Here is a 24,432-nt window from a genome sequence, read left to right on the forward strand (position 1 = left end):
GAAAAACTAATTAATTATGCATTCTTTTTAAAGAGACAAGTCTACAGAATCAGACCTAGGCTTAGGGATCTATTAGAGCAGAATAAATTTTAAAATTACTTATAATTCACAAGTATAAAATATGCAAAATAATACTAATTTATTGATTAAACATCAGTCCCTCTCATTTCTACATGAGGGATCAGATACTATAAATTTCCAGAACATGCTGAGAAGTACCACCATGGTAAAAAATAACTCTACACTGTAGCAGCTGGATAAAAAAGCAAGTGATACAGAAACAAACACAACACAATATTCACTGTACAATATGTTTCTGTATTTTTAACTTTTGAACCTTTAGATGGCATTGATTTAGGAAATGATACAAGCACAGCGGTCTTTAGCGGATATAATCAGACACTGTGAAATATAAAATCATGACTGAAATGCAGGTATCCTTCTGTAAATGTGTGCACAGTGAGACACATGCCAGCATCAGAGGCTCCTTGGTGAAAATTTCACACTGCATCAATATCACGCTTTGAAACAAGTGCCAGCAGAAAGTTTTACACTATTGTAACATGGCCTAGCATGTGTACGTGCATTATTTCTTTAGTCAAGGAAATGGTATAGCACACATGTACATTATTTTCTTGAATGTTATACAGAGAATGTTGATTTAATCATAGAAAATCTTATGTTCTGTTAGTGTATATATGTAATTGAACACAATTTTTCATATATGCATTTAGTGGTCTCTTGACCTGCGAGATAATAAGACTTTTTTTTTTTAATGTGTCTTCCCTACACTTGAATGAAAAATAAAAGGTTATAACAAAAGGAAGAGAGACAGAAAATTCCCAAAAGCAGGGTAGGTAACACAGATGGAAGCAAATGTCGATGTTGGCGCTATAAATCACATACAAGGAAACACGCACAGGCCACGTACAGCCTCCTGATGACGGACAAACGGGTTATCCACATTAAACTTACTCGATAATGTGGAGTTAACTAAGGAAGTTAAGTTAGAAAACTGGGGGTAATTAAACGTTTCTCTTACACTGTCACAACACTTATCTGTGTATTCATTTATTCCCCACATGGAAACTGGGATCTAACTATGCTATTGAGACAGCATCTCTGAATTCGAGGCACAGGCACTGGGTCGCCACTTTACATTAACAGATGCTTGTGGAATGAGAAAGCAAATGAATGAGACTGCACGGGCCAGGCTGAGAGGGAGACCTGCTCAAAAGAGGAAGCGGGAAAGGGATACAGTGTTCTAAGGCTAGAGAAGAAAATAAAAACAACAATAAAGAATAATACGGCCGGAAAGAACGCCGGGCCATGCTGATTTATTGGACCCGATGTAACGTGAACAGAGAAGCATTCGAGAACTTTGAGCAAAGGAGTCTGTGGTGGTACAGGCTGATGGCAGTTCACCAGCATCAACTCTCCTCTTCCTCCATTTACCAACCGAAGTTGAACACAGCCGGGCATGGTGGCTCACGCCTGTAATCCCAGAACTTTGGAAGGACGAGGTAGGTGGATTACCTCAAGTCGGGAGTTCAAGGCCAACCTGACCAACATGGAGAAATCCTTGTCTCTACTAAAAATACAAAATTAGCCGGGCATGGTGGTTCATGCCTGTAATCCCAGCTACTCGGGAGGCTAAGGCAGGAGAATTTATTGAACTCAGGAGGTAGAGGTTGAAGTGAGTCGAGATCACATCATTGTACTCCAGCTTGGGCAACAAGAGCAAAACTCCATCTCAAAAAAAAAAAGTTGAATACATGGCTGCCTAGTTAGCAATGAGTCCTAACTAGATGGCAATACAACTAAGTTCAAGCCCATAACTGTGATGGGAAGGCAGGCAGCCCCTCTGCACATGATGAGCCTGCTCTCTGGACTGGGGCTTGCTGCTCCCTTCCTCTGAGCAGGTGAGAAAGTGCCTGAGGAGCGACAGGGCCTGGGCCCTGCCTGACCCTGGGGAGCAGAGCTACCAACCATGGCCATGCCCTGGAAGACGGCCAAGAATGTAAAAAGAAAGGGAGCATCTTAGAACAGTCTCAAAGACGATGCCATGTGAGAAGATGACTCAACAGCAGCAATGACTGTGGGCCTGAAGGAAACTGGACAGGCTAAAGAGCTAGGAGGAATAGGATATTCTGAATGTGTTAGAAACAGAGAGACAGTCAGGTGCAGTGGCTCACACCTGTAATCTCAGCACTTTGGGAAGCTGAGGCGGGTGGATCACTTGAGCCCAGGATTTCCAGACCAGCTTGAGAAATGCAGGGAGACCCAATCTCCACAAAAAAAAAAAAATACAAAAATTAGCTGGGCTAGAGACATGTGCCTACAGTCCCAGCTATTTGCGAGGCTGAGGTGGGAGGCCCACTTGAGTCCAGGAAGTTAAGGCTGCAGTGAGTGGTGATCATGCCACTGCACTCCAGCCTGGGTGACAGAGACTGTCTCAAAAATAAATAAATAACAATAAATAAATAAAAGAAAGACAGACTTAAATTTTGGCCATGTCTTGCAGTGCACTGTGGCATGTCCAGGAAGTGTGTTGGACAGGTGGATCTGCCTCTTAAGAATGAGAGGCGGGATGGAGATTAGGAGCGGCAGCTGCTGGTGTACCCATGGCACTGATCATGGTCATCAGCATAAGCAGGGGTGGAGTATCCTCCAAAACGCTATTTTATTTCAACCTTAGGACAATCATCATGAACCTCCAGGCCTCTGGAGTGACTTCCAAAAGAAACTAGGAAATGGGGAGGGTTCCATCTCTATGTAGACGCCCCTAGAGGGCAGACTGTTGAGTTCCGTTCTTTTGGATTGGTTATTGGTAAGCGTTCTGTCTGTTCCCCCACTCTTGGATGTTCCTTCCAGGGGCCCTTCAATTTCTTCTTCTCATCTGCTGTTGTCTCAACAAACCTTTCAACAAAACTTGCTACAATTATGTATAAACAAGAGGATCAGTCTATGGATAAGCACCTGTGGTGGGCTCCTTGAGTAAAATTTCTGAGTTTTATTGTGTGGAATGTTTTCAGCTTTATCTTAGCTGCTAACGGGTCTTTTTGCTTCCTCCTTGAATCACAGTGATATTTTAGATAGATGATGTAACAGGACAGTTAACACTGCAAGCGTTTCTGAATATAATTTAAAATCTGTTCTGCCCCCAAAGGTGCAAGGCCTGCACATCAAAGTCTTTAAGGCTAACTATTGCCGATCCTTTGAGATACACTGAAGACTTATTATCAGTCCTCAGTGATCACCTACAATAATTTCTTTTCTGGCCAGCTCCCCAAAATGTACTAACACACCGAAGTGTATTTTATTTATTTATTTATTTACTTACTTATTTTGAGACAGAGTCTTGCTCTGTCGTCCAGGCTGGAGTGCAGTGGCACGATCTCAGCTCACTGCAACTGCCGCCTCTCGGGTTCAAGCAATTCTTCTGCCTCAGTCTACCAAGTAGCTGGGATTACAGGCACCCACCACCATACCTGGCTAATTTTTGTATTTTTAGTAGAGATGGTTTTTCACCGTGTTGACCAGGCTGGTGTCAAACTGCTGACGTCAGGTGATCCACCCGCCACGGCCTCCCAAAGTGCTGGGATTACAGGCATAAGCCACTGGGCCTGGCCCCAAAGTGCACTTTCTTTGTGAATAACAACATCTACCTATGTTACACATCTTAGATCCAACTATTCAGAGCAAATACAAAAAGAAAGTTATGTACAAAATATTTTTAAATATGTAAAATAAATAAATGTTCACTTGAACAATATTAATTTGCACCTAAGATCAATAACTTTTTGTTCATTTCCACAAATTTTGACCCCCTTGTGTCTATTATGATGCCCTCTCCCTTATTTGTAACTGATAATCAGCTCAACGTCTTCATTCACACATTTGCCAACCCAGACAAAAAACTTACATGTTTGAATCTGGAGTCCAGCACAGCCCTGATAGGGCCAGCCCTGCAGGTGAGGTGTCTTATGATTTGTTTGCTGGCTTCAGACTTTCCTGATCCCCGTTCTCCACTAAGGAAAACAGAGAGGGAAAACATTAGTTTGCTACTTTGAAGGAACAAGTAAAAATTTAACTGGAGAGAATTCTCAGACACAAAAATGAGGACGGAATGACACGACTTCCAATGAGTTTGTGGTCTATGTTTTCAGTTCAGTTTGATGCATTTGTCCAAAATATCCAGCATATGTTTACTGTGTCATGTCCCTGACGGTGGTTCAGATGCTGGCATTACAAATGAATATGACACAGGTTCTGCCATTCAGTATCTCACAGGGTAGAACCACCTGGTATAGGTGAATTAAGCCAGAAAGGTGTCGGGCTGACAAGGAAGACATAACCAACTTGACTCAGCAAGTCCACATAAAGTGAGGAGATCCATCCCCAGAGATGGTGCTCTGTGTTGAGACATGCAGGCTCACACTTGGCCTTGGGAGAGCTGTTAATGCTTCACGGGCCTTACAGGAAAGACATGACATCTTCCGTGGAAAAGCTGTTAAATCTTTTCTGAGCATTCCTTCTTTGTTCTTTGAAATGAATGTAAAGTGAATAGCTACTAAACTAAGGCAGTGAGGTCTTCAGACGTGGCTCTGTCATTCAGCAGATCCTAAATCTAACCTTGTTAGGTTTCCTTTGCAGCTTGCTTTCGCTCTGATGTTCTACAGTTATTTTTCTTTCATCTAGGAATGATCACTGAACTTATTATTTATAACGTCATCACTTTTGATACATCCCAGGCATAGTTTATTAACTCACCCAATTTTTACAAATGGCAAATATTATATTCCTGACACCAGATGATATAGGATTAACATAAAATTCCAATACAATAATTACTATACTGAAGTGATTGGATCTTCAATAAAGTTATTACTTCACCCAGATGAAAAACTCATAAAAACAGCCTTTACTTATCTGGTAACCAAAAAACTTTTTAAAAAATCCCTCTTACGAGTGCTTCCTTGGTTTTCTGCTAGAAAACATCTGTTTTAACGAAGGTGACTAGTGTTTGCCAGAAAAGAAGTTGAAATTGAATTATTTTCTTCAAGTGTTGAGTCGTTAATGGATGCTTCCACTCATTTCTGCAGACCTCTGAACTACTGGGGCCTAAAAGTACCAATAAATGAAGTATTAACCACTTACTGAAAAGCATTGCTCTGAAAAACATTAACTTCTACCCTGTATTGTAGGATATTTATGCATTTTCTTATGTCATCGTTTCAGATCCACTCCTGCTCCCTGAGGCAATATCAGAGCATTTCTGTAGGTCTCCAGGCACGTGTCTTTGCTTTTCTGAACGTACCAGGAGATCTAAGAAAGTGAAACTAAAAGGAAATAAAAAGGAAAAACTGCTTGTGCTCTCTCTCAAAATAAATAAATAAATAAACATTAGAAAATAAAATAAAGTTTTTCATGGTCTGGGGACTGAGTGTGGAGACATCCATTCCAAGAACATTTGAGTTTGGATTGCTGAACGTTAAATTACTCTTTGTAAGTGTTCATTTTGGGACACAATCAGCACTCAATAATGATCTGTAAACAACTTACTTAGTTGAATTTCAAATGGCTAATTTTATCATATTAGCAAAAATGGAAAAAACGTGTATCTTAGTCTACCAGTCAATGATGTGGCAAAGCTGTATAAAAGCACACACAATTTTGAAAGACGAAAGAGAATCACTAAAATAGTAAGTCCTAGTACCACAGATTTGCTCTTCAATTCTGTATGCCAGGACTAGCAATACTGAAAGGAGCTCGCCAGCTTGCTTCAGGCAGACAGTAAGGGAAGGGTCCTCTGAGAACCTCCCACCCATCCCGCAAGCGCTTACATAGATGTTTCATGCAGATAAGGGAACTTGCAGAAGGGGCTTGCCTAAACATCCCTGCCGTGGAAAATTCCATTCCTAACACAAGTGTAGCAAGGGAAATAAATCAATATGGAGCAGCTCAGTCCAAGCACGTGCGCTGGAAGGACTCGGCTGGAGCTGCCAGGAATTTGCACTGCCAGTCCTGGTACTCAACTGAGAAGGGGGCGTGCATCTGCAACCTGTTTTCAGGACCCCTCTCTGCTGAGAGCTTCCTTTTGCATGATAAAGTCTACTCCTCTCACCCTCTGATGTCTGCACGCCTCATTTTTCCAGGTCGTAAGGCAAGAACCCAGACCTAGCTGAGCTAAGGAGCAAAATCCGTCAATAACGCCTTTTTGAAACTTGAACGATGAGATTTTTTTTTCAAAATAAGAGGTTGACACATGGAATCATTAGCTTTAAAAAAAAAAAGTCCCAAAGGAAAACTAGTTCTACAGAATATTAATGAGTTATACTGGATAAAAAAGTTCCATGAGCAAATACATGTCAGAATTGTTGGGTTAAACTAAGATAAAAGGGGTTCTTCACTGAAAGAACTTGCTGGACGCTGTGTGCCCTCTCCCAGGAGGACTCCCAAAGCACCTGGGCCCGCTGGCACCTCCTTTTCTCCCCTCAGAGCCTTTCTCAGAACCCACGCTTTCAACAACTCAGGAATAACAGCTGCGATGGTCAGCCTAGAATTAAGTGGAAGCACTCAGAATTTACGTAAATTCTAAATGAATAAATAAGATAATACACAGAAATAATCTAGCCAAGAGTCTGGCACCCAGTAAATTCTCAATAAACGTTGTTATTGTCAACAGTGTTACACGCTCCCTGCTATCTCACCAACTTACAGTGCCTCCCAAGCAATTTTTAAAAAGGTTTTCCCCATTTATCAAAGTAAGACCAGAAAATTCAACAGATAAAAGAGATAAAAATAGGGTTGCCTGAGTCTAGAATGGGTGGAAGCCCCTGTCTCTGCCCCTTTCTCATCCGTGAGTCTAGAATGGGTAGAATGGCCAGAGCAGTGGCTCACGCCTGTAATCCCAGCACTTTGGGAGGCTGAGGCGGGTGGATCACCTGAGGTCAGGAGTTTGGGACCAGCCTGACCAACATGGTGGCACCCTGACTCTACTAAAAATACAAAATTAACTCAACACAGTGGCGCACACCTGCAATCCCAGCTACTTAGGAGGCTGAGGCAGGATAATCACTTGAACCCAGGAGGCAGAGGTTGCAGTGAGCTAAGATCACGCCACTGCACTCCAGCCTGGGCAACAAGAACGAAACTCCATACATATACATACATATCTATCTATCTATCTATCTATCTATCTGAAAGAAAAAAGCAAAAAAAAAGAATGGGTAGAAGCCCCCACCTCGGTGCCTTTTTCATCCCTGAGTCTAGAACGGGTTGGAGCCCCCGCCTCACTGCCTTTCTCATCCTTGAATCTCGAATGGGTGGAATCCCCGCCTCGGCATCTTTCTTATCCTTGAGTCTAGAGTGGGTACAAGCCCCTGCCTCAGCACCTTCCTCATCCTTTGGATGCTTCGGAATCCAGCATGAAAACACCCACTAGCATGCTGCTTTGAAAACTAGAAAACTAAAGTGTGCGCCGGTCAGTCTGTCCCTCCACCCTCCGCAGAATTTTTGATAAAATCCATATAAACAAAGCAGTGCTGACTTTAATATTTAAATAAGCCTTTGAATTCTACCCGGTTCTAACTTTACACGGTTTTCATTTCACTTTGACCTGAGTTGTGTGCTACTGCACTCACTGGTTCAGTTCCGATCAGCACTACTGGCAACAACCAAGGCACTGCTGCATTTTAGAGGTTTCCGTCCCTGCAGAGGTTTGGCCACATATAAGATACAGGTCTCTAATGCAGATTTTAACACTTAGATGTTTCTTTAATTTTTTATTAACTTATGAGTTAAAACTAGCATTACATTTCAAATAAAAAATATTTTGGGCCAAACGTGGTGGCCCATGCCTGCAATTCCAGCACTTTGAGAGTCTTTGTGACAAGACGATCGCTTGAGCCCAGGAGTTTGAGACCAGCCTGGGCAAATAGTGAGAACTTATCTCTACAAAAATTAAAAAATTAGCCAAGTATGGTGGCGTTTGCCTCTATTCCAGCCACTTGGGAGGCTGAGGTAGGAGGATGACTTGAGCCTGGGAGTTTGGCTGCAGTGAGTTGTTATCATGCCACTAAATTCCAGCCTGGGTGGCAGAGCAAGACCCTGTCCCAAAAAAAAAATAGTTTAGGAAGTAGAATTCAGGGAAGTGTGAGCAAAGGTAAATAACAAACAGCTGACTGCGAAAACATACCTTTGGAAAGAAAATTATATTTGGGGCTGCCCTGCAGTTTGAGGAACGGTGGTTTAGGTTCACTAACATTGGAAGCTTTTTTTTCCTCCTCGTTTTCTTGGGTTCAAAAGCAAAAACTCTTTATCTAAGCTTTAAATCTTCAAACGGAAATGAGTTTCAGGTTAAGTTTGTTGATATTGATCCAGCTACACTTGGGGCTATTCCTAATAGTCGAGATGTTTCTCCCTTGTAACGAGTCAAATGTACTTACTGCGAAGATATACTGGACCTCAAAGTGCTGAGAAACTAAATAAAGGTAAATCACGGGAAACGAGGACATCTTTACTGCCAAGCCCCACGGCAAACCTGAGCATGGCAGACGAGGTTCAGGGAGGCTCACCTGAGGATGAAACACTGCGTTCGCTGCTCCTGGAAGAGCTGGTGGAAGGCTCTCTCCACACAGGAGAAGAGGTGAGGAGGCAGCCAGGAGCACAGCTTCCCTGAGGCGCTGAAATACATCTGGGACACCTGGAAAACAGCGCGGCAGCAGGGGGAAAACCCCGGTGAGAAGGCGCCAGGACTCCTCCTCCCATAATGTAAGTGATTTATGTCCAGGATACAAAAGCGAATGAATCTCTAATTCTGAATCTCATTGGTACGTAAAAACATTTGTGAAATTACACCCTTCTCAGCACATTTTCAGCATGCATAATGGCAAAGTGAGGCTTATACTTTATCCTTCATTACTTGGTCCACAGGCTTTAATTATTCTGCTGTCTTTAAGAAGAGCAACTCACAAAAAATGTAGTTTAATAGATATCTGTGCAGTAAGCTGAAACTGTGGTAATTCACATCAAATACAATTTCTCTCAACAATATTTAATTTCAATATCATAAAATAGCAAAAGTTTTAAACTTGAATGTGAGAGGCAATTGGAGCTGAACCACCTGTGTTTATAAATTTCTCAGAAAAACAAAAATTTAATTAATTTCAGAGAAACTGTGATTTATAATGATTGCCATAATGATTCATTTCCAGTATTTTTAGTCCTTTGGAATTTCTAGTAAATTCCATTACTTTAGAATAAAAACTCAAGAGTAGGAAAAGTTTTTGATTGTGAAGAAATCAAACCTATTTTTATTTTACAAAATATGTGGCCTGTATTTTCAAAGATGTCAGCGTCAGAAAAGCCAAAAGAAGACTGCAAAACTGGTCCACACTGAAGGAGAGTCAAGGGCCTGGTGGTTCAAAATGCAACATGCAATGCTGGACTGGATCTGCCGCTCTGTGGGCGTTACTGGGACAATGGGAAGTCTTGAACGAGGTCTCCCGACTCGGTGATAGCAGGGCATCAGTGATACATTTCCATTTTGATGACTGTACGGAGGTTACATAGGAGAATACCTTTCTTTAAATACAGGATAAACATATTCAAGGTAGATGGAACCACATGCCAGCAAAGTGCCTTAAAATACATGATATCAAAAGTTGCTTGTACAATTTGTCTACACATTTTACACACATTTAAAATTATAGCAAAAAATTTTGAAAGAATAAATGATCCAACTATCCCCAGCTGAACTCCTCTCAGTATTCAGACGCTCCTTTTCTTCTCTCCTTCTTTGCCACTCTTCTGCTCTTCTGTTCATCTGCTTGTGGAGCCTGGTGTTTGGGGGTACAGGATGGAGGGCATGGTGGGCTAAAGGCAATTTTGGGGGATGAAAACAGGAATACCTGTTCCTATTTATGGCTATGGGTTTCCAGGCTTGAGGGTGGGGCCTTTGCTGGGGAACTGCCCTATTCTATCCAGTATCTCCCTGCCTCCTGCTGGCATCAAAGATATAGTGTATGACCCACCAGGCTGCACCACCTCTCAGTGATAAAGGATGCTGCTGAGAGGACTGATCATCTATTCGTAAAGAAAACGAGTGTTGATCTCTATCGCACAGCATGTGTAAAAATTACTTACAAGTGAATTTGAATCCCAAATATGAACAGCAAAGTTTGAAGCATTTAGGCAAGCATATAGAATGAAACTCTCACGATTTGCATGTAAGCAAGGAAATAGGATTCAAAAACACAAATCATAATGAGAATGATGGCGCAATCTAACTACATTCAACAAGCCCTGGTCAACCATATAATAATAACAAATAAGCAAAGACAGAGAGGTATATCAGCTGTGCATATAATCAATGGATTAGCAGTAATTTATAACACGTTCCTACAAATCAATTAAAAATAGAACTATAATAGAAATTTGGGCAAACAATATAAACTAAAAAGATGGAAAATAAATATGAGAAAGAATGGAAAGCTCTGAGAGCACCAGCTCCCTCTGGTGCTATTTCAAACTACAAGATGCTATATTACACACAAAATACTAGCAGAATTAATCATAGTTTAGTAATAATGAGCATGGTGCTGTCCTCAGCACCTCACAGGCACTCACTCTTCCAGTCCTACAGAAACTATGACTGGAGTAAGAGAAGTATTTTCATATTTATAGGCAGGAGAATTGGTGCCATGACTGGCCCAAGGGGACAGGGCTAGTAGGTGGCAGTGCCTGATTTCCAAATGAAGTTGTCTCTTGGGCTGGAAAAACATGTCTATACTACCGAGTCTTGTATTTTTAGCTAATTGGAAGAATCATCTGGAAATAACTTCTAAACTTGAAGATTCATGTTCAACTGGGAATATCCCTGTTGAAACTCTCAAACATGAGCAAAAAGAGAATTCATAAAACAATTCTTAGGACTCTTTGTAAGAGCAGAAAATACAGAAATAACTTAAATGTCTATAATAAGATTAACAGACAAATATAACTGGTTGTGTGTCATTACAATAAAATACTAGAGGGACTTTAGAATAAATTAGGTCTGAAATTTCAAAATGAAAAATTTTTGAAAGCGAGAGGGCTGATGAACAGCTTTTTTTGGTAAAAGAATATAGTTAATGTTATGAGTTAATTAAAATATAGAAAACAATGGTGTACCCACTTCTTGAATGTATCTATGTGTCCATGTATATAGTAAACATATAAAATACCGGATGGAAGGATAAAAACTGCAAGGTAACCGTTATCACTGCTTATTAAAAGACGTGGGTTGAAGTGGCACTTACCCTGTGTTTACAGAACAACATGCCATCTATCTAATCTAAGACACCATATAATTAAAACATACATCATTTTTTGTACTACTCAGAAAATAAATGTAACAATTAAATTAGGACACAGTGTTTTCTTACCACACCCTTAAAGCTGCATCCCAATCACAAAAGTACATGTGAAAAAAATACAGCACTTTCAATTTTAAATGTTTTTAAAAGAGATATGAAACCAATATGGGTGGTGGGCACACAACTATCTGTTGTATTCTGCTTGAATTTTTTTCATTTTTTAATTAGCCCAGAAGTTAAATGAATACTAAGAATAATTAAATGATACTGATATACACATTATAATTCATAAAACTAAGGAGTTTTAGTCCAGCTTCATTTTCCAGCAGATCCAATTTCTGTTCTTTTTGAAAACCTTTACTAACACTATTTCACTTCTCCCCAAGTCCAACATAGACTTAGAATCTAATTTGACAAAATGTTTTTCAACTCTCTATTTTGTAAATGAGAATTTCATTAGATGTTCAAGAGAGCACCTGGATCATGTATCAATCTTCGTGTACATGAGTTCATTTCACTTTCTCATTATGTGTTTTTCATTTTCATTTTTTCTGAGACAGGGTCTTGCTCGGCCGCCCAGGCTGGAGTGCAGCGGCCCAATTATTGATCGCTGCAGACTCCATCTCCTGGATTCAAGCAACCTTCCTGCCACAGCTTCCCCAGTAGCTGGGACTCCAGGTGCATACCACCACCGCGGCTGGCTAGGGTTTTTAAATTTTATTTATTTGGATCTATTTGGGCTTACATAGTCTCTTTATGCCAAGTTTTACTGGACAGTAGATGTGGTGATGAGCCTTGAGTGTCTAAAGAAAGTTTTTCCTAATAAACTCATAACCTCTCTCAGCTCCCTTTTCTTGTAAATCTCTTTCCCATGCAGTGTTACAGCTCACGTTGTGGAATAGTCCATTGCTACCACCTGGCAACACGTTGCTTGATGCTGATTCTATGCTTTGTACATTATATAATTATGGAAGTAATCATGACAGTGAAATTCTATAAAACCTCGAGGATTTCCGCTTATGCAGTTCCTGTTTTCTGAGTGACGGGCAAGCCATCTCACTTTTTTATTGATTACCATTCTCATTGCTAGTATTGCACATTCTGATTAGGTCCAGTAAATATCATCAGGCCCAGCCACTTCCTTCCCCACCTGCCTTTTCTCTTCACTTCACTGTTTTCTTTCCTTATTTGTATCATTTGAAACGAGAGAATTCCTGGTCAGGGGATATTTTAAGCACTCCGTTTTAGCCCATAGGTGAGATGACAAGAGATCAGCCTTGCTAATCTTTGTTAGACCCTGATTCTAGTGAATAAGTTCCTTCTTCCTTTTTTATGGATAAAGTCCCTCCTTTCTTTTTTCACTGTGCGTTATACTTCTCAATAAACCACCAGCAGATTGCAGAATCCTGCCATGTTCTGATTTCTAAAGCCACCAACACTTCCATAGCTTATGAGAGAGCCATTAAGCCACTGGCCCCCATCTGTGGCGAGCCTAGAAACTCTGTGGAACCTCCCAGATGCCAATGGCTCCACATGGCCAGGGCTGCTGGTGTTGCACTATGCTATGAACATCCCACTCTGCATGCCTGCATAGACGTCCTATTTGTTAACTGTATACCTATGTATAGGTGACATATTTTGAGAAAGTATGTGATTGCTTTTTTAAAAAGATCACATATAATAATAATAATGAAACTGTCTGCCTCTGGGTGCAGCACTCATGCTGCTGAGAGAAGCCTGCCAAGCATTTGCTCTAGAATTGCATGACCTGGACTTCGATGCTAGCTCTGCCACTCTTGGGAAGACTTTAGAAAATCTGCTTAATCTCAAGTCTCAGCTTATTCATCTGCAGAGTAGAAATAACAATTCTTATAATGATTTGCTTGCCTTTTGAGATGAAATGTGATAATACATGTAAAGCCATTGAGGCAGTTCTGCCGTGTAATAAGATGAAATGTGACAATACATGTAAAGCCACTGAGGCGGTTCTGCCATGTAATAAGATGAAATGTGATAATACATGTAGAGCCACTGAGGCGGTTCTGCCATGTAATAAGATGAAATGTTCTGCCGTGTAATAAGATGAAATGTGACAATACATGTAAAGCCACTGAGGCGGTTCTGCCATGTAATAAGATGAAATGTGATAATACATGTAAAGCCACTGAGGCGGTTCTGCCATGTAATAAGATGAAATGTGATAATACATGTAGAGCCACTGAGGCGGTTCTGCCACGTAATAAGATGAAATGTTCTGCCACGTAATAAGATGAAATGTGACGATACATGGAAAGCCACTGAGGCGGTTCTGCCACGTAATAAGATGAAATGTGACGATACATGGAAAGCCACTGAGGCGGTTCTGCCGTGTAATAAGATGAAATGTGACAATGCATGGAAAGCCACTGAGGCGGTTCTGCCACGTAATAAGATGAAATGTGACAATACATGTAAGGCCACTGAGGCGGTTCTGCCATGTAATAAGATGAAATGTGATAATACATGTAGAGCCACTGAGGCGGTTCTGCCACGTAATAAGATGAAATGTGACGATACATGGAAAGCCACTGAGGCGGTTCTGCCATGTAATAAGCACTAAACAATGGCAGCTGTTTTCATTTCCTAGAATTGCAAATGTTTAGGTTTTCGAACTTCTTGCTCACATCAAATTGCGTGGTGTATTTCTCTAAACAGTCCTGTATATTTTTTAAACCCCATCATGTGGATCTAGTCCTTTCTCCTGCTCAAAAGAGGGAGTGTATTTTGAGCAGGAGAAAGGACTAGAGCCACATTTCTTTTTCATTGTGATGCTTTTTAAAAACCTGATAGGATTTATTTCCTTTCCAACCTCTTGACTTGCCTGTTAGGACTGCACACCCTCAAACAGCTATTTAATTGTTGTCCTCAGCTAGAAGTGAAGTCTATAATTTTTTCATTGTTATTTGTGTTTTGTTCCTAGAATGTCTGCACAGTGCTCAAGGATGAGGACACGCTAAATATCTAATGAAATGTACTTTTTTAGAGTCACCAGATGGTTGTTGGCTTGATGATGCATCTTTGTTTCTGATGTTTAGGGTTGCTTTCTCGTAAAGTCCACGCAGGAAGATCTGGCTCCTTTCTGTTTTCTCTTTCTCCCCTATATCTAACATGTTTAATTGTAACAAACCTGCACCTTCTGCACATGTACCCAAGAACTTAAAGTATACTTTAAAAAAACGAAATTTACAAATTCCTCAGAAAACACAAAGTTCAAAACTTAAAAAAAATAAACTGAATATTACTTGTCTTCGACATAAATAGGCAGCACAATAACAGACGCTGTCCTGGTTGGCTGTACTGCCTTTGGAACTGCGTGCTGACTCGCCCGCATGTGACCCACGTCTCGGCAGTGGTCCTTGCTAGCATCAGATCAGCACTGCTGTGGCAGCAAGCAACCTAACTCGGGGGGCTGGCTACTGCCTTGTGTAGACATCAGTCTCAAAATGAAGTTTGCCTCAAGCGTGTTCTACGTCCATGATTAGTAACTTGCCAGAAATAAAAATGAACATTACACAAAGGCTTAATATAACAGAGTTAATAATAATTAAATAAAACTAAAATCCAGATGTTATATGTGAGTTTATTTTCAACACAAAACAGAGAAGTCACTCTCCTGGTCTTTGTAATCTTTACAGATGTAGTCATATTTAATGCTTTGTTTTTTTCTCTTATAAAGTGATTGACATGGGAAGAAACCCAAATATTTGAATAAAATGTGTCATTTAAAACAACAGACATAATACAATGATAATCACTAGAAATAAAAAGAAATAAATTTTTGTTGTGTGGCCTGAGGACAAGATTGTTGTAATGAATACCTGATACGTGACTACTTGGCGGTATTTACTAGACACTAATATTGCTACAGGGAATAACCACTAATTCAATGTAAAATGTATGTCCTTGTATCAACCTAATATCTATAATTTTATGGGTTATCACCTGTAGGCGAGGAGAGTACAAGCTATTTGAGTCTACATAATAGATGTCAAGTCCAGAAAGACTAGACATTTTTACATTTTCTTATGACCTACAAAAAGTAGGCGATTTTATGGTAAGCTTTACATCAGTTCACCCTTTACCTGATATGTTTTGTATTTATTTTCCATTGTTATTGTATGACAGAGTTAGAAATGATGAATATAAAGTTAGAATTGACTGTGATTGTTCTGGTAACAATCTCAATGTATTATATCTCATTCTTACATTAATAAACAAATACGTCTCTTAATGTGTTTCTCCTTTTCTTTACAAATGTGTATTTCTGAAAAAACTGCAAATACAACACATTATTTAAAACCATTAAAAATACGACTGTCAACACTTTCAAAACAAACATACCAGAAGTTAACACTTTTTTCCCATCACAAGACACTATAGTATGGCAAGTTGTGTCATACAATAAAAATTTACTATGTTAAATTTTGGCTAAGACATAAAACTTTACCTCTAGATCCATAGAAGCATCTAAATAAGAGTCTTTTTTTAAAAAAACTTTTCATTCCATGATTCAAAGCTGACTTTTGTCTCACTGTTAATTCTTGTTAACTCTACAATCAACTGTGACCATAAACATAAGCCAGGAATAATATATTAACAGTAACTTTAAATAGGGTTTGTTTTTCTCTCTCTCTTTCTCCTCCCGCCCCTTTTGAAAAGATGCATACAGAATTAAAAAATAAAAGGCACGCAATGCCAAACTAACGTAGATATTTGAGGGCAAATGATCTGACACCAATGCAATAGAAATAGATGTAGCCTACTTTACCCTGTAGCTGTAATGAAGCAGCTAGTATCAGTCAAATTCTCCTAACCATGAACAACTGCAAAGACTAGATAAAATACAAATCAAGCATCTGATTGCAGGGATAATAAAATCAACAGAGCAGCAAGGACTTAGGGAGCCAAGGTCTTGAAGAAAATCGGGATGTGGGCAGAGCACAGTGGCTCACGCCTGTAATCCCAGTACTTTGGGAGGCTCGGGCAGGTGGATCACGAGGTCAGGAGTTTGAGATCAGCCTGGGCAACATGGTGAAACACCATCTCTACTAAAAATATAAAAATTAGCCAGGCATGGTGGCAGATACCTATAATCCCAGCTACTCAAGAGGCTGAGGTAGGAGAATTGCTTGAACCCAGGAGGGGGAGGTTGCAATGAGCCAAGATAGCACCGGCCTAGGCAACAAGAGTGAAACTCCGTCTTTAAAAAAAAAGAAAAGAAAAGAAAAAGAAAGAAAATCAGGATGCCCCGGGCCACACTGGATCTTTTCCATCCGCTCCTCCCAGCACACATTGCCACTGTGCTGACTGTCTCTCAGCAGCATCACGGGAAGTCAGCCTAAGTGCCTCAAGCTCAGCAGAGATTTGAGCAGCCTCACACAATACTGGGGAGACACAAAGCCAAGTTCAGGGTTCAGAAACAGAGGAAAAGAAAATGAACATCAGCCTGACTTTTCACCTAAGACTCGTAAGGGGGTTTCCCTTTTCGAAGAGATCAAATGAAAAATAATAATAAATTAAAATAAAAAATTAAACGAGACTTCACAGGGTCAAGGTGGTCTGTCTACAACTTATGTGCCAACTAGGAGGAAATGCCAAATCTTCTTGGAAGGAAGATAACATCTTCCTGGACCCTACGGTTTTTCTATATGGAAAGTTCAATATTCCATCAAAAATGCCCATGAATGTCAGTAAATATATCCTTATATGTAAAACCGACACACACACACACACACACACACACACGAGTCACATAGTAGAAACAGACCCCAATATTAGAGTCATAATACACAGAATTAAAAATAACACTGATTAACATGTTCAAGAGAACAGGTGGCAAGATGAAGATGAAGAATTTCACCAGAAACCTGGGAACCCTAAGAGTATAAAAAGAAAACTTTAGCATTGAAACGAATCACGTAACAGACATCAATATTTTAAGGAATGATTTTATCAGCAGATTTAAAACAACAGAAAGATAATTTAAAATATGGCCAGCCAATTATCTAGGCTGTGGTCAAAGAGAAATAAAAGTAGAAAAAAAAGATTAATTCAGTTTGTATTTTTATGGACTTCTCACATATATACATATATATACACACACCTATATGTAGATTTTTATAGAAAGAAATCACAAATGGAAACAGATAATACCTTAAACTAATTGATAATGAATTTATAAAATATCGAACATGTAGAATTCAGTGAAGTTACATTTAAAGCAAAATAAAAAAGCCTCAAGTACTTATTTTAGAAAAGGCAGGAAATGAAGGCTATATCTATACAACATAAACAATAATCAAATTATACCCAAATAAATTAGAAAGAGGGAAATTTTAAAGTCAGAAAAGTCACAAATTACCAACACATGGAATAAAAAGAAGCCACTCAAAATTCTACAAAAATTAAAAAGATAAAGAGAACTATGAATAATTTTATGCCGAAAGCTTTTGAAGATTAAATGTAATACAATTCTTAAAAAATGCAGTCATTAAAAACTAACACAAAAAGAATGTGAACTGTTCTATGTATGTCAAAGAAATTAAATCCAGAACTAAAACCCTCTCGGAAAGAAAACCAGGTCCTGGCCAGGTGTGGTGGCTCACGCCTGTAATCCCAACACTCTGGGAGGCTGAGGTGGGCAGATCACGAGGTCAAGAGATGGAGGTCAGGTCCTGGCCAACATGGTGAAACCCCGTCTCTACTAATACAAAAATTAGCTGGGTGTGGTTGCATGTGCCTGTAGTTCCAGCTACTTGGGATGCTGAGGTAGTAGAATTGCTTGAACCCAGGAGGCAGAGGTTGCTGTGAGCCAAGATTGAGCCACTGCACTCCAGCTTGGCGACAGAGCAAGACTTCGTCTCGAAAGAATGAAGAAGGAAGGAAGGAAGGAGGGAGGGAGGGAGGGAGGGAGGGAGGGAGGAAAGGAAGGAAGGAGGGAGGGAGGGAGGGAGGGAAGGAGGGAAGGAAGGAAGGAAGGAAGGAAAAAGAAAATACCAGGTCCTAATGGTGAAAGAAAGAATGAAAGAGAGAGAGGAGAGAGAGAGAGAGAGAGAAAAGAAAATAGAAAATACCAGGTCCTAATGGTTTCAGTTGTGAATTCTTCTAAACATTTAAGAGAGAAATAATATCAAGTTTACAAACTTAGAGACTAGAAAACAGAGTATTCTCTTTATGAAACCAGAATAATTTTGCTATAGCAGATTTTTTTAAGTGAAAAAAGAATTGGAGTCTTATATTTGTCATGAACATAGATGCCCTAGGCAAAATATTAAGACTCCAGTAATATAAAGAAAAGGATAAAACATCAAAAATGCAAGGTAAGTTTAATATTTCAAAATCAAGAAATATAATTCACAAGCAAAATAAAGGAGAAAAATATTCTTATCAACAACTGGTACGAAAAAATACTTACATTTGATAAAATTCAATACATTTTCTATAATAAAGCCTTCTTAAGAGAGCAATAAAATGAACTTTCCTTCATCTGATAACCGGTATTTATGTAAAATTTATAACCATTTTTATACTTAAGGCTTAATTACTAAAAGTTTCTCCTGAGATCAGAAATATATGTATTTTTAAATGAAATTACTAATAGTATCTGACATTATTCTGGTAATCCAATCCATTAACATAAGAACAGACTAATAATAGGATTTTAAACAAATAAATAAAATTATTATTGTTTCAGGCAATAAGACTGTGTACACATAGCATTTTTAAAACACACTAGATAATTTTATAGCTAATAAATTTTACAAACTTGCTGGATTTAAGGTAAAAAAATTTTTATTGTGTTTTTATACATACAGGGAGCACACACCATTGGAAAATAAAATTTTAAAATGATTATTTATAACAGCACTTAAAAATATTTAATGAACACTATGCAAGATATCTTCTAGAAGAGCACACAGGACGATACACTAAACTTCAAATTTTAAAGCTTTAAATAAATGAATATAGTTAAGAGACTCAGTACTACTAACATTTTTATTATCTGTTTCTAAACTGAATTGTAAATATAATGCAATCAAATTCAAAATCCCAGGAGGACTCCTCTCAGCCCCCTAAAATTGACAAATGATTCTAAACCTTAAAGGACAGGGCCAGGAATTCATTGCTAGGGCAATTTTGAAGATCAAAGGTGGATGACTTAGAGTACAAAGCATAAAAACGTATTATGATAGACCAATGAAACTCAATGGAAACTCTATATCCATTCATATATGGTTACCAGATTTATGTAAAAGTGCCAGTATGACGTCCTGGAGAAAGGATGGTCTTTTTTTTTTTTTTTTTTTGAGACAGAGTCTTGCTCTGTCGCCAGGCACCAGGCTGGAGTGCAGTGGCCTGATCTCGGCTCACTGCAAACTCCGCCTCCTGTGTTCAAGCAATTCTCCTGCCTCAGCCTCCCAGGTAGCTGGGACTACAGGCACCCGCCACCACACCCTGCTAATTGTTTTTTGTATTTTTTAGTAGAGACAGGGTTTCACCATGTTGGCCAGGATGGTCTCGATTTCTTGACCTCGTGATCCACCCGCCTCGGCCTCCCAAAGTGCCGGGATTACAGGCGTGAGCCACCATGCCCGGCCAAGGATGGTCTTTTTAAGAAACAGTACTTTGTCAAATCTATACACATTTTTAAAAAATGAATCTTGACCCCTACTTCTTAGAAGATGTCTTCAATAAGCATTGAGAATCCAGAATGCTTAAAGATCTTTCAAGTCAATGAAAAAGGTAGATGAACCAATTTTAAACTTTTTAATTTCAAAGCAGGATAAAATCCTGGAATGGATGCATCACAAAACAGGATATAACTGTACAGTAATTACGTGAAAATGTGGTTAATACCATTGTTTGCCAGAGAGACACAAATTAACAATAAGATTCCACTGTATATACCCGGTAGAATGATAAATAGACAAATAAAATTGAGCAAAGAAGAGAGGCAACTCTTTCTGTATTAAATTGTAGATATGCCTTAGTACAACCACTCAGAAAACTGTTGGTATTTATCAAAACTCAATGTATGTATACACTTTGATGTACCAATTCCACTCTTTCCAACAAAAGACGTACATATGTTATCAAAAAAGCATTTGTGAGGATGTTCACAGCAGTAATATTCTTGCTTCAAAAGACAAAATCTCCATCAACAGTTAATTAGACCGCCATATATCCACAAAAGGAAATTTTATATAGCAATACAAAAGAAAATAACCTATTGTATTTATTGTATCACTACACACAAAAACATGGGTGTATCTCCCTTCCATAATATTGAAAGGAAGCAGCTAGGTACAGAGAAAGACAGCCTGCAAGGTTTCACCCACATGAAGTTCATCTACGCAAAGGGGAGGGAAATAGGAGTCAGAATTGTGCTGTCTTTTGGGGAGGTATGTCATGTCTCAGACAGGACATGAGAAACCTCTGTGACCCTACTAATGCTCTACTTTTTCATCTGCATGATGGTTTTAAGAGGGTCATCACTTTGTATACATTAGTTGAACAGAACATTTAATATTTGCATGTTATGCAACGTTTATATTATACTTCAACACACATATTCACATAAATATTAGGATTCAACAACAAAGTGAAAGATACAGAACTGAGCTTTTTCTCAAAGCCATTTAATAAGCATATGTCCGATTAATTTCAGTCCTTGGACACAACTCCTGAAATGATCATGGGTGATTCCCTTGCTGTAGTCTCTCATGCTCACATACACCCTTAGATTGCACAGGGTGAGGCTGGCATAGGAGCCATATGAATGAGGGGAGTAGGAAGGTTTCAACACAGCTTTAATGTAATCAAGGCACTGACTTTTAAATTTAATTTAACTTTACTTTATTCTATTTAGAGATGGGATCTGGATCTGTCTTCCAGGCTAGAGTACAGTAATATAATCACAGCTCATTGCAGCCTCAACCTCCTGGGCCCAAGTGATCCTCCTGCCTCAGCCTCCTGAGTAGCTGGAACCACAGGCACACACCACCATGGCTGGTTAATTTTTTTTTCTTTTTTTGTCGAGATGGATGTCTCATGATGTTGCCCAAGCTCGTCTAAAACTCCTGGCCTCAAGTGATCCGCCAGCGTTGGTCCCCCAAAGTGCTAGAATTACAGGCATGAACAACCGAGTCCAGCCAGAATTGACTTTTGATAAGATGGGTGGAGGGTGGGGTGGTGAGGGGATGATCTCTTGTTCTCATGAACTATTTCTGTGAAAATACATATTTGATTTCCTAGGAACTTGGAAGCATTTCTCTCTCTCTCTCTCCTCTCTCTGTCCTCCTCCCTGCCCCCCAACATCTATGTATGACCCATGGGTTCAGAAACATATACTCACCACCTGCCTCCTAGTTTCTGGCAGGCTCCTGTTCTCTATTAGTGGGACTAGCCTTGTGATTACACACACACACAAAGCTCCTATGATATAGTATTTTTGACTCACTTCTACTCAAAGATCATATTGAATTTTCAATTGAAGGGTATAGTTTTCTACAAGCAATTTCTATTTTAATTTTTAGGGCCTCGTAATTAAACCTGGCAAGTCATTTGGGAAAATATAAACATGAAATATTTCCCTTTCTTATTCCCATTGCTTTAACATCATCGACCTCTTCAGGAACAAGTCACATGTTCAAATAAGGGCTCTAAGCCAAGTTATCTTGAGTTAGTCAAGAATGTATGGGAAATATATTCATATAGTATTTAATTTTAGAAGTCTGTCTAATGGGTATAGTCATAAACAAATTACACATTTTAAGTGCAAAGAAACCTTTTGACAAAATAACTGATTTTCAATGTTGCCTCAAAATGAACTAAAGTCACTACTATGCAATCATTCAATTCAGAATTTAAAAAAATTTTTTAGAAGTTTGCCTTACTTAATTTTTTAGTTATTTGACACAAATATGCATGTCTAGAGAATATTACTATACATTATTCAATGATATTTAAAATTTTGTACTCACCATGGAAGAATAAATTGGAAGATCCTTGTATGGGTTAACAAGCAAAAGGATGTCCCCAATGAATGTCTGTGAAAAAAGGAAGGCCAACAGTTCATGATTCATATAAATAGAATCTTTAAAAAATAAAAATCATATAATTTAAAAATCATTGTATCAAATATAAAAAATGAGAAAAATCTACTTTAATATTTTGTAATTTTTAAATATTTTGTAATTTCTTTTAAAGTTTGGAATTTAAAATATTAAATGAATTAAATAATTCATATTAAATAAAACAGGCTTTATTTCACTGAACATATAAGAAATGATATAGTTAAATCCTGGGAGGTTGAGGCTGCAGTAAGGTGATGTCTCATCAATGAATTCCAGCCTGGGTGAAAGAGTGAGATCCTGTCCAAAAATTCAAAAACAAAAACAAAAAAGCAAACAAAAATCATGTTGTATCCCTTAAAAATATGCAGTAAAAAAAGCTTATTTTTAATTAAAAAGATATCGAAGTCACTGGTAGATACCTAGAAAATCAGCAAACATTAGGAAAGTTTTCAATTTATCTGAAAATAACTCATGAGTTAAAAAGGAATTAAAATGCAAATAAGATTATTTCTATTATAACATATCATAACTTGTGTGATGCAACTAAAGGTCTACTTAAGATAAAAATTATAATCTAGAATACAAGTTAGGAAAGAAATAAAAGGAGTCATAATTAATGATTTAAGTATCAACTTCAAGAAGTTTAAAAAAGTATGTCAATTATAAAGAAATAAATGAGTAAAATAAATAAATAATCAAAATTAAAGCATAAATCAATGAAATAGGGAGAAAAAGTCAAAAGGTGATCCTTTGAAAAAATTACAATTTACCCCAGAAAAACTGATTCATAAAACAAGAGAAAATGCACAAACTACCAATAGCAATCAATAATATAACATCACTACAGATTCTACAGACATAGAAACAGGTGAAGATGGTATTATGAACCATATTGTAGCCACTAAGTTTGGAAATTTAGGTCAAGTAGACAACAATCCTAGGAATATACATCATGCCAAAACTGACACAATAAAAGACAGAAATTCTGGTTAGTTATTTTCCTATAAAGTAAGCTGAATCTATGTCTAAAATATTTTTCCACAAAGAAAACTTAGGCTTCACTGGTAAATTCTTCCCAACATTGATATACAAAATAAACAAATATTGTTCAAATTATTTCAGAAAATAACAGAAAAGGGAACACTTCTCATTTTAAGAACATCTCATAAAACTGACATTAGAATCTAATAGAAATATTGTGATAAAGGAAAATTACAGACTGAACTCTCTCATTAAAATACATGTAAAAATCCTAAGCAAAATATTAACAAATTGAACCCAGCAATTTAGTAAAAATGATAATACATCTCAGCCAAATAGCTTTATTCTAGAAATGCAAGTTCGATTTCATATTTGAAAATCAATACTTGTAACTAATAACACTAAAAAAAAAGCGTTAAAAAGACATATGATCATCTCTATAAATGGAGATAAAGCATTTAACAATATCCAATGCCTATTATTGATTAAAAATTAACTATTACTGATTAAAAAATAACTTTGAAAACCATGAATATAATGAGACTTCCTTAATCTAATGAAAAGTAATAATACCTATGGCATAGCTACTGAAAAGAACTTTCTTAATGTTGAAACACTCAAAGCTTTTATTCTGGGACTGGCAATATACAGGGCACCTATTAGTGCCACTTCCAGTCTCTGTAGTGAAGTTCTATCTCATGAAATAATGTAAGAAAAAAAGGTATGACTTTTTTTAAAAAAAGAAATCAAATTCATCATTTGCAGACTCTATGACATTGATGGTGAAAACCAATGGAATGTTTATGTAAATTTACACTGACATATAACTTTAGCAAGCTTGATGGATAAAAAATGAATATAAAAAAATCAAAATTGTATTTTCTATATATTACCCATGAACAATTAGAAAATAAATTTTTCTTCTTGTTTTCCATCAAACAAACAAACAGGCAAACATTTATTATGTCCTCAAAACA

The 24,432-nt window shown here is 38.1% G+C and overlaps 1 protein-coding gene across 3 annotated transcripts in view; it reads right to left on the minus strand.

Moving 5' to 3' along the window:
- The window catches only part of MYO16 (myosin XVI), a 700,871-nt gene that overhangs the window by 316,817 nt on the left and 359,622 nt on the right, over positions 1 to 24,432 (minus strand). For all 3 annotated transcript variants that reach the window (XM_064361880.1, XM_064361879.1, XM_021677383.2), the window contains exons 12-14: positions 22,382 to 22,447; positions 8,580 to 8,707; positions 3,926 to 4,031 (exon numbers count right to left, since the gene is read on the minus strand). In XM_064361880.1, the coding sequence (XP_064217950.1) occupies positions 3,926 to 4,031; positions 8,580 to 8,707; positions 22,382 to 22,447 (300 nt within the window). The remainder of the gene's footprint in view (positions 1 to 3,925; positions 4,032 to 8,579; positions 8,708 to 22,381; positions 22,448 to 24,432) is intronic.

Source organism: Aotus nancymaae, unplaced genomic scaffold, assembly GCF_030222135.1.
Source record: "Aotus nancymaae isolate 86718 unplaced genomic scaffold, 86718_ANA_hifiasm-v0.15.2.pri h1tg000044l, whole genome shotgun sequence".
In the NCBI taxonomy this organism is placed as follows: Eukaryota; Metazoa; Chordata; class Mammalia; order Primates; family Aotidae; genus Aotus; species Aotus nancymaae.